Here is a 17,127-nt window from a genome sequence, read left to right on the forward strand (position 1 = left end):
TACAGTCCCAGTAGAAAAAATGGGCAAAGGACATGAATAAGTACATAGAGCTAATAAACACATGAGAAATGTTTAACTTCGCCAGTAGTCAGGTTAATGCAAGTTAACATAATGCCAAGTCATTGTGCACCTATCCAATTAGGATAACATTAAAGACTGGTGAGGGTGCAGAAGATTATTTGATAGTTTTCCAAGAGAAAATAAGAGCTTTTTCAACTTTCAATAGCTCCCTACCACCTGGAGGAAAAGTCCTGGGTCTAGTCCCCACCGTCCTCTCCCACCACCTCACCTCCCACCTGACACGTGCCCAGTGTGGAAGGTCACACTGCACAGTTGCCCTTCCTGGGTCCCCTGTCCCCTTCCTACCTAACACTTACGCCTCCTGGACAGTTCTGAGGCATCCGGCTTTCTGGAAACTCTCCTGAGCAGGGTTTGGTGCCCCTGCTCTGTGATCTCATTACCCACGCATTCCCTTACTTAGCACTTACTGTATTGTATCGCAAATCACTCTTTATGGGTTTCTTTCCACCTTAGGTTATATGTGTCTCAAGAGAGGCATTATATTTTTATTCATGCCAATATACTCCAGGGTTAGTCCAATGTGGATGCTCCACAGATGACTCAGACTAATCAATCATGTAATAAACTAATTATTCCATTTTGCACCATAAATTTTTGTGACTATTCCGGTAAACGCACGTTTTACTTAAAACAGAACAAATTAAAGTCATTTTGGATGGAGAGAGAATACCTCACCCATGCCCCAGCCCTCATTTTACTGCCCATGTTCCATCACCCTATGTGTTGTAACTGACTATTGGCCATGAAATTAACTTATTGGTCAGAACCATCATTTTTTTTTTAATGAAACATAGTAGAACCAGAAGGAATGGACTGACTCTAACTGCTGTTTCCTTCCTCTCACTGTAGATTTCCCCCCACGCCGCCCCCTGGCGGGCAGGAGTGGTGGGGATGAACACAAGCTGGGGAGCTGAAATTCCCATTCTGATTCTTCAAGACTCCAGAAGTCATTGATCTCTCTAGGCTTTGGTTCCCTTGCCTGTAAAATGAGAATGGTGAAAATTCAGAAAGAATGAAACAGAAAGGACCCAGATATACCTCAAATCCTCAAAGCTCTGCTCATGAACATTTCTGATACAGAAACTGTTACCTACCAGAGGCAGACCCAGCTCAACCACGTGATTTCACCCCAGCACTTTGTCTGGATGCCTAGCTCCTTGATTCCTCCCTTCCCACCCAGTTGCCCACCCTGACTTTACACCATGACTGAGTCACGAGCCTCTCAGACTCAGGGAGGAAAAGTACTCGGTGGCATTGGGCAAATTTATGGATCCTGGAGCCTAACATCATAGAGTATGAAGTAAATGAGTCTCTTTCTAAATTGCAATTCTGGCGAAGTCACTCCCCTGGTTAACACCTTTCTATGGTCCCCATTATGCTCAGGATAAAGCATCAACTCCCTAATATAACCTATAATATCCTCCATGACCTGATACCCTGCCAACCTTTGTGTCCCACACTCCGGCCCTCCCCAATCACCTGCATTTCTCACATGAGCCATTCGCTCTTGTCCTTGGACCTTTCCCACGTGGTCTGGGAAACCTCAGAAACCTCTCCGACCCTCTGTCAGCCTCAACTCAAGCATCAGCTCCTTCCAGGTGTCTCCCCAGACTTTCTGGACACAACCATCCCATCCTCACCTCACCCTTCCTGCCCTCATCACAGCCCCCTGCTGTGCATCCCTCGCTCACTACACTGACCACAGCTGTGGTTCAACCAGCTGCTCACCTGTCTCTTTTCCTTCTTAGGGACAGGGCCTACGCCCTCTGTCCTCTACCCCCGGCACCTAGCACACCACTTCCCTGAGTGAGCAAACAGTACGCAACTGTGGGAGGGAGGGGCGGACGGGGGAGGAGTTGCTAAGGGAGGGAGATGATTGAGGGAGGGAAGGAGGAAATAGATGGGAATTCGTCATCTGACATCTTCCCAAAATGTTTAAGGTCATAAAACAACTCAGGGGCTTTGAACTGTAAGTCATTTTCTAAAGATCAGACTCATGGGCACAGAGTCTCTGCGGAGGAGCTCCTGGAGCGAGGCAGGTCAGGGTAAGCGCCAGGGTGAGCTGAATGCCAGGGGCATGTGCTGTGTCTGGGAGATTTCACAAGCTGGAGGAGGCTCCCGGGGCCCTGCTCTGCAGGAATGCGAACTTGAGCAATCAACCCTGGGAGCCCTGATAAGAGGCTAAGAGCTTTGATTGTCTCCATCCTAAACGTACTTGGGGTGGGGCAGGGACACGCTGGACCACTCTTACTGAGGTGACTGCAGATTTTTGGTTACTCAGCTGCCAAGCCCCTGCTTGGGCAGAGCCACAGTAACTGAGGTGATACGATCTGGGTCAGCTACATCAGGGCACGATGGGAGAGGGGGGTTGGAGAAAGAAGGGTTAATGTTGGTTAATCAGTACCAGGCACACAATTGGGCATTTCACATACGCCATTTCATTTGAGTCACATACCAACCCAATGAGGCAGTAGCCTTGATTTTCCGGGTGAGAGAGCCAAGGACCAGAGAGGTTAAGTAGTTTGTTCAAGCTCACACAGTAAATGACTGAGCCCAAATTTGAACCTAATTCTGTCTGACTTCAAAGATTTCACTCTTCTCACACTCAATTCCTATCCTTCTTCATTCAGAATTTGAGTCTGACACTCCTACTCCAGGGTAGGAGGAGGTGGGGGGCATGGAAGGAAAGATCTACCACCATGCACACAGGCACTAATGAACTAGGGACTTGGGATGTGTCTGTCCTCTGGGAAACTTCCCGGCTAGATCCCGGGTGCTCACCAACCAGCCCCTCCCAGGGGAAGAGGTAACTTCAGCCAACTCCCAAAGGGCAAAGATGGTGCTTCCACCTCAGCCATCAGCCACTAACACCAACCTGATCTAGAGACTTCTAATTTGCCCTGCACTAGAGACGAAAGAAAAACAGAGCAGCGAGAGCCGAGGTCCTGCCACTTAGCAGACACCGTCTTCAGCAACTCTCCTCATAACTGAGGGCAGCAGCTGGGCTTGGGGAAGCAGGTGTGCCAGGACTTGTCAGGGCTCGGAGAAGGTGACAGTGGGGGTGACTTCAGGGGAAACGCCTCTACCTCCAACCCCACACCTGGTGGATGGTATTTAAGAGGCCAATTCAGGGTCGCTTCTCTTTGGCGTAGGGCTCTGGTCCAGGTTAAGTGTGGGGGACATTTACAACAGTGGCAGCCAGCACAACCCTAGCATGGATGAGTTGCCAGTCTGGTTATGAAAGCAGGTTTTGGGAGGAAAAAAAAGACAAAACCAGGAGGACTATGGAGGCCTATTTATGGAGGCCACATATAGAAAAGTCAAAGTGGCTTTCTGGACATTTCCCACTTGTAGCTCACCAGCAGGATGGGAACGTTAACTACCTCGCATGTAGTCAGAGCTGATGGCAGTGGCCAATCCAATAAGGGGTCCCCTGTGACCAAGAATCCATCCTTCAGCCCTGGCAGGTGTGGATAGAAAGTCATCGGTTTGATTCCTGGTCAAAGGCACATACCGGGTTGCAGGTTTGATCCCAGGCCGTGGTCAGGGCACGTGCAGGAGACAACCAATCGATGTTTCTCTCACATCAGTGTTTCTCTCCACCCCCCCCCCCACTCTGAAAATCAATGGAAAATACATCCTCGGTGAAGATTAACAAACAAAAAAGAATCCATTCTTCAGTCCCTGAGAGCCGAGCTCCAGCTTCCTTCCCCTGACTCCATCTCCCCAGGCGGGAGCTGGTGCACGGTGCTGGTGAGAAGCACCCTGCTCTCCAGGAGAGAATGAAACATGCCCAATGGCATATCTCAAGGACAAGCAAGGCCCGAATCTTGGACTCAGGAATACGGGTTCCTGGTTCTCCAGAATCAGGCTAAGGGACTTGCTAAGTTAGGGCAGAGAAATTGAAATGAGAATCGATATGGAGCTCCAAACATGCTTAACAGCATCAGGCATGAACCAAGGCAGGGCCCCCTCCCGAGAGTCAGGCTGGCTCTGAGAACCTGTGAGGAAGCTAAGTACTGAAGGCACTCCCACACTTACGATGGAAAGGATGCAACCTGGCCGTGTGTCTGGGTTATGCAGCTGTGACTCTGGGTCTCACAAAGGTCTCAGGTCATCAACATGACCCTCACCTACAAAACGCACCGATGTCCAAAGAACTCGGAGCACATCCTTCATGGGCAGGCGTCACTGCTAATGCAGACCTACTTTATGGTGGTATCGTCACCTCTGCCTGAACTCAGGGATGTTTAAATATTTCACTCTGAGTCATACACACAAGGCATTCTGAGGATTCCTGGGCTCCTTCCACCCTCAGTGCTCAGACAAATATGTCCCAGAAGCATTCGGATTTGACTCAATAACCACACACTGGAGAGAAAACTAAGTATACATTTACTACCCGCCTAGTGGCCGCTAGGTAAAATTGCAGGCATAGTGACAAAAATAATCAGTTCCGAGGCGTTCGCCTTCAAACTCACAGCTGGGGACTGGGAAGAGGGGCTCCGATACCTCGGGGACCGGGAACATAACACAAATCAATGGAACAGGCCAGGTGAGAGAGTACAAGTCTTGTCAAAAGAGGCAACTCCTACTCAGTTCCAGTCGATTGTCCCCTTTTGAAAACGCAGGTCAGAGTTGCCTCACCTGCTGATTGCTTAAGAGAAGTCGGAAATGCCGATTGTGATGTGAAACCCCCCGATTCTCAGGCGGTGGCTCAATTTTCCTGAAAGCACCAGGTGAGGCAAATAAAGGTGACAGCACACCAGTGTCCACAGGTCTGCCGGGCAGATGGTGAATGGCACCTCCCCCAAGTGTGGTATTAGACTGCCACTCGCCAGCCACCACTGGCAATTGCAATGGAACTCACAGGGGCTCGCCTGCTTTCCTACGCACACAGCTGGACCCCCCCGCCGTGTAGAACTAACTACAGAAAGAGTGGAAGGCTCAGCTGGGCAGCCCACAGGCGGCAGCAGGCCAGCAGGCATTAGATGGCAGACTGCTCCTGCAGGAAGCCTTCCGGGCCTGGGAGACCTTTCTCTGGCTCAGAAGCCAGGGCTGCTTCTCGAAGGACTTCCAAGTGCTCCTCAGCAGCTGACAGCGACTGGTCAACCCAATCCAGGCCCCCGGTCAGGTGGCAGGCATTCCTGGTCACCAGCACCAGATGACTGACAGACAGAAGCAGGGCGGTTGTCCTAGAAAACACAACAGGATCAGGTCCCCTAGGAGACAAGGGACTTTGTGCCAAAGCCCAAATGGTCTAAAGTCTGTTCCCCAAACTGAAGCCCCTTCCCTAGGAGGTTGGTGAGCATGCCATTTAAAGATGGTCCCATGCTCAAACAGATTTGGGAATTGCTAATTCAAACACGGTTAACTCAAGCCCTTCTCAGGGCCTTCAATGTGCATGATAAAGCTTTACAGAGAAACTATGATATGCTGTCTCATTAGCTTATTTAAGGCTGTGGAGCCCACTCTCTGTGGCACCGCACCTACTAACAGACTCCAGAAGAGAGTTTTACAGGACAATTTGGATCTAGTCAATTGGACGAGCACATCACCAACTGCTACCCACATAAAGGTAGGATATACATATCCCCACCTTGAGCATCCCTTACTGATTCTGAATCAATAGGCCCAGGGTTGGTTTACCCTACACTAAAAATAAAATTAAAAATTATAGAAAACCCAATTAGGAGAATTTTTTTTTTAAATTAGTTTTGGGAAGCAACCAATCGATGTCTCTCTCCCTCTCTCTCTCTGTCCCTTCCATTCTCCCTGAAAAGCAACGGAAAAAGTATCCTCAAGTGAGGATTAAAAAAAAGAAGAAAAATCAGTATTGAGCCCAGCCGGCTTAGCTCAGTGACTGGGCATCGACCTATGAACCAGGAGGTCACGGTTCGATTCCCGGTCAGAGCACCTGCCCAGGTTGCAGGCTCGATCCCCAGTAGGGGGCCTGCAGGAGGCAGCCAATCAATGATTCTCATCATTGATGTTTCTCTCTCTCTCTCTCTCCCCCCTTTCTCTCTCTGAAATCAATAAAAACTTATTTAGAAAAAAATTTTTTAATTTTTTAAAAATCAGTATTGGAAGGTTTACTATAGAGTATCTTTTACGCAAGGAGTGTGCAGAATGCATCTGGGGATGTATTATGACTACAGCCTAAACACAGCTGTGGGGCAACAGGAGAGGGGCAGGAAACCAGCCCAACCGCCGTGACCCGCTGCCCAGCTGGCAGGCATCACGCAGGGGTCTATGAAATAGTCATGTGAATCCAAGACAAAAAGAATCTGGTTTTAAAAATGGGTTTACATCTGGTACAGGAAGACAACAATTTGAAAAGGCTACGTATGTTCTGTATATTAGAGGAGAATCACAAGAGAGAGGTTCCTGGGTATGTCCTGGGGAAGGGGAGCACAGACTGGCCGAGTTCCACTTCCATTCTCACTGCCCTGCTCAGCGCCCGCCACACTGACCCAGTGCCCTGCACTCACAGCTAAGGTGTGTCTGCATCCGGGGTCCCCAGAGCAGAGAGGTTAGGGTGATGGGGAAATGGGAGGGAGGGAAGGGCACCGATGGGACTTAGTGGGGCCAGATGTGTAATCATAAAAATTCAAAATCTAAACTGGCTCTTCCTTCCCCAGGGTTTCAGGAAGAGGACCGGCCTCTGTCCCCGAGCCAGGCGTGGCTCACTGGCCGGATGACCATTCACGCTGCACTGAATGATACCCAAGGCCCAGGACAGCCCAGGAATCCAGCAAAACGGCCTTCTCCCCAACAACCCAAACAGCCGACCTCCCAGATCTGAGCCCCCAGGTGAGCCTACAGCATGGATGGAAGAATGACACCTCACCGTGCATCCAGGAGTTTCGGGTCCAGCGGAGGGTACATCGATTTCACAACATCGTCCACTCTGAGGGGAGGCAAAGGGCTTTCAGTATCTCACCCTCCTGCTCTCCTTTCCTCCCTCCCTCCTGTCTACCTCCTTCAGCCCAGTCCTCTTGATATTCGGGCCCTTGTCCTCAGTGGTCCTTTCGCTAACAGCTTTTGCACTGTCCCAGAGACTTGGGAAGACTTGTTCAGTTTAGAGAGTATTTTGTTTTCTGGTTTGGTTTTAGTTCCAATGGTTTGGAAAGTTCATAGTAAAACATCTGGGATGCTCAAGATATGCTACTAAATTGAAAAGACAAACTGCCCAACAATATAAAAAGTTTGATCCCTTCAGAGTAAAAATAAACAAGACACGAAATTTGGAGAAGAGAAGTCTGGAGGGATACTCACTATTCAATAGCGGTTACCTCCAGGAATTGGGAGCGGGTGGAATTAGAGAATACTTCACTTTCCTGATTTCCATAACGTTTTTATTTTTACAGGTATTTATTATTTTTGTTTTTTAAAAAAAAACAAGGTTAAAGGTTATATAGAACATACACACCAAAAAAAACCTACGAGTTTAATTTGGGTGCAAACTGCTCTATTGTATTTCTTTTAACACATAGTATAGCTTGTGGTTAATTTTTTTTTTCAATCTAGTTCAGAAAAAACAAAAAACACTCTATTCATTCTGATTTGCATGGTACATGGTCTTGCTCCAAATTTTTGCTCTTGGTTCACGTGATAATCAGGAGGAAAAAATAACAATGCATTATTTGATTTCTAAACACACTTGAAAATAGATGTCCTTAAATGTTCTCGTCTTAGGGCTGAGGGACGGGTGAGAAAATGCAGAGGCGCGGTCACTCTCAGCCTCTGCTGGGCGGGCCCGTCTCCACAGCGCCCTGGAACTGGAGCCTCCCTCCTTGAAACTAATGCGCCACCAATACACCACGTGGAATAAACAAAGCAAGAAAAACAATGGGACAGAACCGAGCAGAAGGAGAATGAAGGACGCAGATTGAATTATGGAGGAACATTCTGGACGTAGTCCGAGGTGCTCTGCAGGATGGGCCAGTGGGCACCAGGTCAAGTCCGCCCTCCGAGCAATGCCACACCCAGACGCTAGCACTACTGCTAACCCCGATCGCCCAGCACTTCATTCGCCTGCAGAAATCTCCATCTATTTCCTCCTCCGACCCCTCCCGGCAATGCTGCCTTATAAACCTAGTATCCCGTGACTCCGTCTGGCCCCTGGGGTGACCTCAGGACTGACAGACAGGAGGCATGATGAAGGCCCAGCGAGCACGAGCAATGCAGGGTCTCTACCGGTAATAAGTAGGCAGAGGATGTGCTTGACCAGAGCCTGGGTTGGAGGGTCCTTCCAGCCAGGGGCCAACCGAGGCTGACAGAAGTCACAGAACCACACCCACCCAGGGAGAACTCTGCCGAAAGCCAAGAACTGTTCTGGGCTGAGTCCCTCCTACTTTCTCAACTCCCTGAACTCCCTGGACAGAGTTCAAGTGCACCAACGCGTTTGTATTCCCTCAAAGGGCCGGTTCCTCGGGATCTGCCCCAAGGCCATGGCAACCAGGAAAGCAAGGGCCCCTGGAACTCAGGGGGTGCCACCCCTCCCACCAGGGATGTGGCTGACGAAGAAAACATCCTGGACAGGGACAACAGCCCACTCGGGCACATCCGCATACCAGTCACCAGGTGGCAGCGCAAACTCAGCTCAGCCCTTCTAAGAGAAGGGCTTTATTTTTCTTCACCAAATTGAGCACGCAGGAGGGGGCGTAGCTGCGGCTGACTGCAATCTGCTGGTTGCCTCCCACATGGGATTTTGCAGATGCCTGGAATTTGGGACAGCTGAGTGATGTACGGCTTCAGCTCCCACCCAGTCCCGGAGGCTGCTGGATGGGCCGTGGATGGCGCAGCGGGTACCAGTCACCCCCAAATTAAGTCTCCAATACAGATACGGGTGGGAGACAGGACATGACCAGGAGGTCTCTGCAGAGGGGGGTGTGGGCCCCTGTGGGAAATGTGCTTACTGACCTGAAGCCTGGGAGGAAGGAGTGGCAAAGGGGAGGAAAGCAGCCCCAGCGGGTATGGGACTGAGAAGGAGGGAGCGGCCGCAGTGGGACGCGTGGAATAGAAGAGCCAGCACTCGTCATATGCTGGAATTTCCCAAAAGGTCTACTGGATGTTGGGGGAAAGGTGTGAGAATATCTTAGCTTGAAAATCTCTCCTGGCCCAAACCCTCCCAGACGCTCTGTATGTGTTCAGTTCATGAATAACTGGAGTGGCCGGTGTAGTTTCCTAAGAGCCTGGCCCTGCCTGTAACCTCAGCTTCCGGCCCTCCCTTCCCTCACGGCGTGCGGGGACCTCAAGGCCCTGGCTGCTCACCTGGGACTGATCCGCTTGGCCACCACGATGATGTCGCTGACACTGGCTGACGTCTTCATCTTGGCCCCAGAGCCCATTGTCATGGCAACAAGTTTTTCAGTCAGCGTGTGACAGATCTAAGGCAGCAAGGAAGACAGAGGTGACGAGGGGTGACCCAAAGCCAAATATGACCCCCACCTTGGGTCCCTTCTCACAGCTGGACCCCCTAATCCACAGGGTCAAATTAAAGCAAAAAGAACACAGAAATGAGAAGCAATGGGGCGGAAGAGGCCAACGATGCTGAGAACACTGCTGGGTGAGCAGGGAGGGGTAGGAACCTCGGGTCAGGGCCAGGGTTTCAGCTTAGAGAAGTCTAAGCTGAAATAATCTAAGAAAAATCATGTGCTCTAGTTTCCCCATCTTGCTAAAGGGGAAAAACCTACTTTCCCTTTCTATTCCTTCATCTCCAACAGGGAGCCCTCAGAAACCTGGCTAGAGGACAGCTGCTCCCTTTAAGCACATCCTCCGAAAGTGCCGCTTATTTCAACCATTTTCCCAGGTAATATACCAGCATGTTTGTCCAATGATGATGCAGGGGCCTTGGAAAAACACAGGAAACAGGTATGACTAAGACACGGGCCTTTCCCATCACCCACCAACACTGCTGGGCACCCGCAAAGCTGTACTCCCCCCTCCACACCTCCCCAATGTTAGAACCTGGATGTGCCTCTGTCCTGGCAAAGAAGTTCCATCACCCGCCTTATACTTGGGGCTGCAAAAGAGGGGGCACAGAGCCACTCAAAAGCCCACCCAGGAGAGAGCCCAGGAGTCACAGGGACTCAAAGGCAGCCGGGCAAAACAAAAGGACCTGGAGATCTCCACAGGAAGGCAAGAGCCTCTCCTTTGACCTGAGGTCCCAGGATGGACCACTGATTCCAACCCAGTAGGACTCCTTCGGGCTGATTCATCTCCCACCTCAGGTCCCACTACCCTGCTCCTCCAATAGGCAAGGGAAGGGGCCAAACCCAGTGCCAGAATACACCCTGGCCAGGGGCAAAGAGATGCAATATGCCATTATTGCTCCAGACATTATAACTATCTGTCTACAACCACATCTATCCCCAAATTGCTTCTTGGAATTAAATAAAAAGCCTGGACTCTGTGACAGCAATTTCCTACTAGGCATTTCATTGTCCCCCGAGAGAGACAGCTGAAGAAGAGGTGGGAGGAAAGACGTTTTAATATCTGATACTGAAAGATACTGAAGAAAAGATGAAGTTTTTTTGAGATTTTGAATAATTACTAGACAAATTTATAAATGTATGGTTTCCCAGGTTACTGAAATGAAGAAACTGACAATATTTGCAACTGGCCAAATACTTCCAAATTATTATTATTCTATTAGGCAGGATAGGATCTGGCAAGAATTGGAAAACAAATGCTGAAACTAAAAAAATTTCCCAAAACTATAAAAATTACCCAAAATGCAAACTGGGTGCAATTTCCCACCCAGCCCTGGAGGCTGCAGACATTAAAAGAAAAAGAAAAAATCTGTCTTCAATTTGAAGTACTCATGGTCTGGATTTTTTAACACTGACTGTCCCATTTGGCTGACTATTGTCACAGCCAAAGAGGGCCAGTGACGGACTTTCTAGTAATTGGAGAAGTCCAGATATAGAACCCACTCACTGTAGAGAGCTGGGCTCTCTGTTAACTAAAGGATGTGCCCAGGGGGAAGGTGGGAAGCCCAGGTTCACCTTCAGCAGCTACACAGTCTTGGGCACACAGCTGTGTCCACCGTTGGCAAAAATGTGGCTGGTGACCACGCATGTGGCCTTTCCCACAGGTCACTGTGTTATGGGAACCAGCCAAAACAAGGCCTTTGCTAGGGCCTCGAGGACTATGAAATATAACAAACCATCCATGTAGGAGTGGAGGTAAACTACAGAAACTCCAAGTTCACACAGGTTACAAAGGCCTCTTTTGCAAGGGTTCCATGCCTTTCCTAAGCCCCTTTCAACTCTAACCAGCTATGCACAGGGATGCTCTGGCGACCACCCCCTTTACCTCTTGGGGCGATCAAAGAGTATTACCTTCAAGATGGCAATGCAGTGGGACATGAGACCCCTGTGGAGACAAGAAGAACAGGTCAGTGCTTCTCGCTAGAGGCCCACCTCCCCCAGCCACCACGGCTGCTCCTCCCAGCTCTGACACACCTGGGCACGACCTGAGAGCAGCAATGCCTCCCTCCGTGTGAAAATGAACTAGTCCATGAGCTAATGAGGAAGCACCTTCTGTCCTTAACCTTGTCCTCCCCACCCCTTCCGACTCTCCACTGGCACTATTCCCTACCGATCGAGCCATGCTCTGAGCTTCTCATGCCGTTCCTTCCCCCTGGCATACCCTTCCTTCTATGCTCAGCCTGGTGAGCTCATCTTTCAAGACCCAAGTCACAAGGCACCTGCTCTGTGATATCCTTCATGAAATCCAGCCCCACCTCCCCACCCCAGGCAACTCCAGACATCGCCTCCACCGTGTGCCCACTGCTCCAGGGGCCCTTGCTTTCTGAGATACTGTACTCAGAATCCTGTCCCCACCACCAGTTTAATATCTGCACACACTGCCTCACAGATATCTGCCCGGCGAATGAATGACTAAATGACGGGCGAGTGGAGTGGCTCCTGTCAGGTGGAGAGATCCCTGAGGACGCTAAAGACAAAGGCTCCATCCCTGGAGCCTGACTGTCAGATTCATGGGCACCCTGAGGATAACCAAGCACCTAAGGGTGACTTTATAACCACCTTTGCCACCCATCTACGGACCACAGCGTTCAGGTCTACAACGTGGGACGTGGAGGGTGGAGCCAGGGCCAACGCTGTTATGTCCTATTCTGATTTCCCTCCTCGTGAGGGCAAGGAGAAGAGCAGAAACAGACACAGGGCTCCTGGATGCCCAGTCAAGTGCTCAGGCACAGGAAGCCAGAGAAGGGCACAGGGAGTCCCGCTGGCCATCCCCAGAGGGCTCCAGGAAGGCACCCCATCCCCAAGGCCTTACGAGGCATCCTCGATCCAATCTTCTTTCTCCAGGATGGCCTCAATGTGGGGGTTGGTGATGACAACGTCGTCCAGTTCTAACTCAGAGGGCTCAGACTGGGTCTCCATGGCGCCGATGAGGTCCACGATGGGCCTAGAAGGAAGGGCCCAGGGAAGCGGTCTCAGCATGACAGCTACTGCTGAGACCTCCTCAGAGTGGCCCACATACCCCCAAAAGGATGACTGGAGTGAGTAAGTTAGAGCAGGACCCCTTGTGCTGGATCCAAACCTAACCCAATGGGACTTCAGTTATGGGCAGGGCACACGGCTAGACAGTCAATCAAGGAGGCAATGAGAAAAAGTGACAGAGAACAAGACGAGCCACCAAGAGCAGGGCTTCAACCACAATAACTACGAAGATGTCTTAGGGCTGCTCTTTCAGGACAAAATAACAACCTTTGGAACTTATTTTCCCTTCAAGCCTACCTTTTCCTGAGACGCTGAAGTTCCTAACACCTAGCCCACCGGCACCCCCAATTTGGTCTGCAGAATCACTCTCGGGAACCACCCTGGTCCACCACATATCCCCGCCCCCGCCCAGGTATCCTGGAGAAGTACCACCACCTGCTACTTTACAGCAGGATTCTTCAAAACTTGAGACACCAGGGCATTCTTCTCAATAGCAGAGCTTCCCTAGGTCACAGACATGGGCGTTTATGAAATTATCAACCACTCGACAGAGATGCCGATAGGATGCCGTAGGGGGTAAAGAGAAACTAAGGGGCCGTGGCCGTGGCCCCTTAAAGATCCATTAAAACAGCCTTAAATTGAATAGGATCTTGTTTACAGAATATACTTCACATAAGTGCATCATGAAATCTGAGCAGAGACAGACAGTAATGCTGGGACTTCCCAGCACCCAGTGTCTGCTGCTTAGATGGGTGGCTGCAGTGCGGGCTTCGGATTTCTGTGCCTGAGTTTGGTTGGAAAGGGATTTGGCTTGTCCAAATGCTGAGGGAGGCGGCCGTTCGGGGTAGACGGCCATATCTTCATGCTAGGTGAAAACACGTGGAGTCACTCTCTCGTTAGTTCAGTGAAAGTCAGAGGAAGCTCAGGATATTGGGGGGAAGCTTAAGGAACATTATTTATTTTCTTTTTTTTTGGTTAATCCTCACACAGGAATACTTTTTCTGTTGATTTTTGGGGGAGGGAGGAGAGAAACATCGATGTGAGAGAGACACATTGATTGGTGGCCTCCCATGTCGGGCAGCAATCAAGCCTGCAACCCCGGTACATGCCCTTGACCAGGAACTGAACCTGCAAGCCTCTGGTGCCCAGGCGGATGCTCTAACCACTGAACCACACCAGCCAGGACTTAAGGAACACTCTTAAGCTCTAAGGTCTTTATTGGGAAGGAGAGCCTTCAGGTACCCTTGTAGAGACAAAAAGCTGAGCCAGTTGCCCAGCACCAAATTCTTTTTCTTTCGTTAGAGCCCCCGGGCACAGCCCCCCCCTCCTTCCCCTGCCGAGCGCACTCACTTGGAATCGTAGCGCTGCAGCAGGTCCCGGGGCCGGCAGTAACGCTGCCTGCAAACCACCACCAAGGCTGCAAACGAGGCCAGGAAGACGGTGGCCAGCACGCCTATGGCAACAATCACCACGGTCTCCATGCTCGCGGGGCTCCCTCAGTCCCGGTCACATCCCTGGCACGAGCTAAAGCTTAGAAGACACAAGGCACAGCAGGCCTGGTAAGGAGGCTGCGAAAAAGGGCAGGGCCGTGGGGTCTTACCTGCTGGGGGAGGACAGGGTTGGGGGGGGAAGTGAGGTTGCACCCCGTCACCTGCAGAGACCTGAAGTCCTCAACAGAACTAAGATGCATATTATGCCATGCCCCAGATCTGCCTTTTCTTTTACCAAAAGAGTTTGCTCCCAAGTTGGACCAGGATGGACTTTTGTCCTGGGACAAAAGGAAACATTTTCACTAGCGCTGTCGTCTTCACTTTTACAAGTGCATGAAAGAACACCCACCTCAGAAGGGCAGGGTTGTATTTACTGAGGGTCTCCTCCCCACCAGGCACTTTGTGTGTTAACTCTTCTAACGATCCTGTGAGGCCCGCATTAGTACCCCCACCTCACAGTTTAAAAAAACTGAGGTTCAGGAAGGTTAGGCAATTTGTCCAGGTTTACGCAGTCAGGAAGCAGAAAGCCAGCCTCTTAACTAAGGTGAACATTCACCTCCCTTCTCTTTTCTACAAAGTAAAGAGAATTCTAAATATTGTAGAAAAAGTTCTGATTGTCAGTTTCAGTGTTGGAAACTTAAAACTAGTAATAAGCTACTTGTTGTCCAGATTGTTTTCATTTCTTTCGCACCTATTTTAAACTCTCGGGCTAGAGGAACAAGGGCATCTCAGGGAAGTCTGTATTCACAATGTTCTTTCACTGCAGGCCTCCCCGCTTGTGTCCCTTTAAGCAAGTGTCCTCCCCCCTCTGGGTTTTAACATCTCCACCTGCAAAAAAGGGTGTTTTGACCCAGGAGTCTCTATGAGTCCTCTATCTGCATTTTACTCTGTTTCTCCATGTATTAGAAGGTCCAAATGCTCCCAGTTGTCATTCAGTCAGTATTTATGGGCCACCTACTATGCACCAAGCACTGGGCTGGATTCTGAAGGTTGGAGATAAATAAAGACGTAGACCTCAAACCCTGAGGAGCAACGGAAAGAGGCAGACAGGTCGGAAAACCATTTCAACGCCACGTGCCTGTGCCACATGCAGAAACACATAGAAAAGAGAGTAACTGTGATTGCACATTTTCTGGGAAAGCCTTCTTCACAGGGCAGGTGATGCTTGAGCTGGGTTTTGAAGGATGAGTAGGAGTCCGCCAGCTGGACAAGGTGGAGACTGACTTGAGCGGCTCAACAGTGCCAAGGAGGCCTTTCTCAGAGGTCTCACCTAGCTGTGCTCCCACCTGGAACTCACTCGCCCACGAGGGCGAGAAGGCTGGGGTCTCTTCCATCTGGTATCTCCCATGGCGCAGGTTGGGCGGGGCGGGCTCATTCCCAGGGTCTGCCTCGGTTTCTCTAGATGTGTTTATACTGTCCCTCCTAAAGTATTCCCTCCGTCAGCCCTTTCTCTTTCCTCCTCGTATTTCTCTCTGCCTCTCCATTTCCCCTCCCTCCGCCTCTCCCCTCCTCAGAATTCCCTTTCCCCTCCCCCTGCCCCGTGGCCTCCAAGACCCCCCGCTTTGTTTCCTCTCCGCCGGGCTCCCCGCGCTTTCGCCCGTGCGCCTCGGTGACCCGTCTGCACGCGCTTCTTTGTTTCCTTCCTGCGTAGACTCCCGTGTGTTTCAGGAGTTGTTTCTTTCTTTCTTTCTTTGTAGAGCTTGGGTAGGTCTCTCTCTCTCTCTCCCCCCCTCGGGTTCTCAACCCACAAGAATAAAACAGACCCAAGTCCTTCCCCTCTGCCCGGCCACCCAGACCACCCACCGAGAACACGCGGGAGACTGGCACGGACCCACCGCCTCGGCGCGCGCCGCGCGGGGCGCGCAGCTCCAGCTCGCTGCAACCCGCGGGCTCCTGCGCGGCGCCCGCAACAAAGGGGCGCCAGACGGCGGCGCCCCTCCCCCACGGCGGCGCCCGGGTCCCCCGCACCCTGCCCGCCGGCCCCGGCGCTGGGCGGCCCGCCCGGGGCCCCTCTCCCGCAGCTCCGGGCGGCGGGGCTCACCCACCTCAGGCTGCGGCTGCAGGACGCGTCCCGGGGCGCTCCCGCGGCCGGCCCCCCGGCGGATGGCAAAGTCCGGGCGCGGGACTGGCCGGCGGCTCCTGGGAGCGGGGCATGCCGGGAAGGAGCTGGGCTGTCCCAAGGCATCGAGATAAGTCCCCCCGGCGCGGCCAAACCCCCCGGCGGTGCGGCGGGAGGGGGAGACGCCGCCGCATCCAAATCCCCCGCTGCCAGGCGCCGCTGTCGCCGCCAGGCCCCCAGGCGGGCCGGGGCTGGGGCGGCGGGAGGCAGTCGCTGTGAGACCCAGCAAGCCGGGCCCGGCGGGCAGAGCGGGGGGAAGCGGGAGGGTCCCTGCCGCCCCCCACCCCACCCCACCGCACCCCCACCCCGGCCGGCCATGCCACGGGGGCCGGGGAGCACGAGCAGTCTCCACAGTGTGGCTGGTCTTTGCTCCAGTCCGCTCCGCTACATAGTGTCGGGTTTAAATCCTGGGGCTCCGCCACGCGCGCTAGCTGTGGGCAACTTGTTTCACTTCCCTCTGCCTTGGTTTCTTGGCCTGTAAAATGAGATTACTGCTTGTAAGCATCCTCCGTGTCAAATAACATGATGCATGCGAGGCATGTAAGCGTGCCTGGCCCCGGGCGAAGGGGGAAGAGGCTGGCTCCTGGCCAGTGGGCGAAGCTCATGCTCTGCCCAGGCAAGGAGGGAACATTGGTTGAGCACCTACTATGTACCTGACACTGATTAGGTCTCTTACGTGCCTTATCTCACTTGATCGTCTCAGCAACCCGGAAATGTCGGTATGATTATGTTGGCAAGGGAGAAAGTAGACTTGGAGGTGTACTTAGCCAGCTCTCAGTTTCTAAGTGATAAGGGAGGGAGTGGACTCCCTGGCACCAAAGCCCACAACACTCAAACCAGGAAACTGCTAGCTCCACCCTAACCCATGTCTCTGGGCAGCAGCCCCTTCCTTCTGGACAGATAGGACCATCAGGTGCGCAAACCCCTCCTGCTCTAGCACGAAAAGCTTCTCACATGCCGG

General features: G+C 51.8%; 1 protein-coding gene across 2 annotated transcripts; it reads right to left on the bottom strand.

Annotated features, from left to right (window-relative positions):
* Positions 1-4,459: 4,459 nt before the first annotated feature.
* On the bottom strand, positions 4,460-16,359 carry TMEM98 (transmembrane protein 98). Of its 2 annotated transcripts, none has more exons than XM_081115978.1 (7): positions 16,093-16,359; positions 13,908-14,087; positions 12,391-12,522; positions 11,430-11,463; positions 9,358-9,473; positions 6,932-6,991; positions 4,460-5,276 (listed from the first exon to the last, which is right to left on the bottom strand). In XM_081115978.1, the coding sequence occupies exons 2-7, from the start codon at positions 14,036-14,038 to the stop codon at positions 5,069-5,071; spliced, it is 681 nt and encodes a 226-aa protein (XP_080972104.1). In that variant the 5' UTR covers positions 14,039-14,087; positions 16,093-16,359; the 3' UTR covers positions 4,460-5,068. The 2 variants fall into 2 exon arrangements, with proteins under 2 accessions (XP_080972104.1, XP_080972105.1); XM_081115979.1 differs by lacking the exon at positions 16,093-16,359 and adding an exon at positions 14,158-14,224.
* Between the last annotated feature and the right edge of the window lie 768 nt (positions 16,360-17,127).

Source organism: Miniopterus schreibersii, assembly GCF_964146895.1.
Source record: "Miniopterus schreibersii genome assembly, chromosome: 16".
Lineage (NCBI taxonomy): Eukaryota > Metazoa > Chordata > Mammalia > Chiroptera > Miniopteridae > Miniopterus > Miniopterus schreibersii.

Excerpts from the sequence above, each read along its gene's own strand:
- TMEM98 (XM_081115978.1), bottom strand. The coding sequence starts at position 14,038 with ATGGAGACCGTGGTGATTGTTGCCATAGGCGTGCTGGCCACCGTCTTC. Across the intron at positions 6,992-9,357 it reads GCCAAGCGGATCAGTCCCAG|AGTGGACGATGTTGTGAAAT; the intron begins GTGAGCAGCCAG and ends GCCTCCCCTCAG. Across the intron at positions 5,277-6,931 it reads CCGAAACTCCTGGATGCACG|GACAACCGCCCTGCTTCTGT; the intron begins GTGAGGTGTCAT and ends TGTGTTTTCTAG.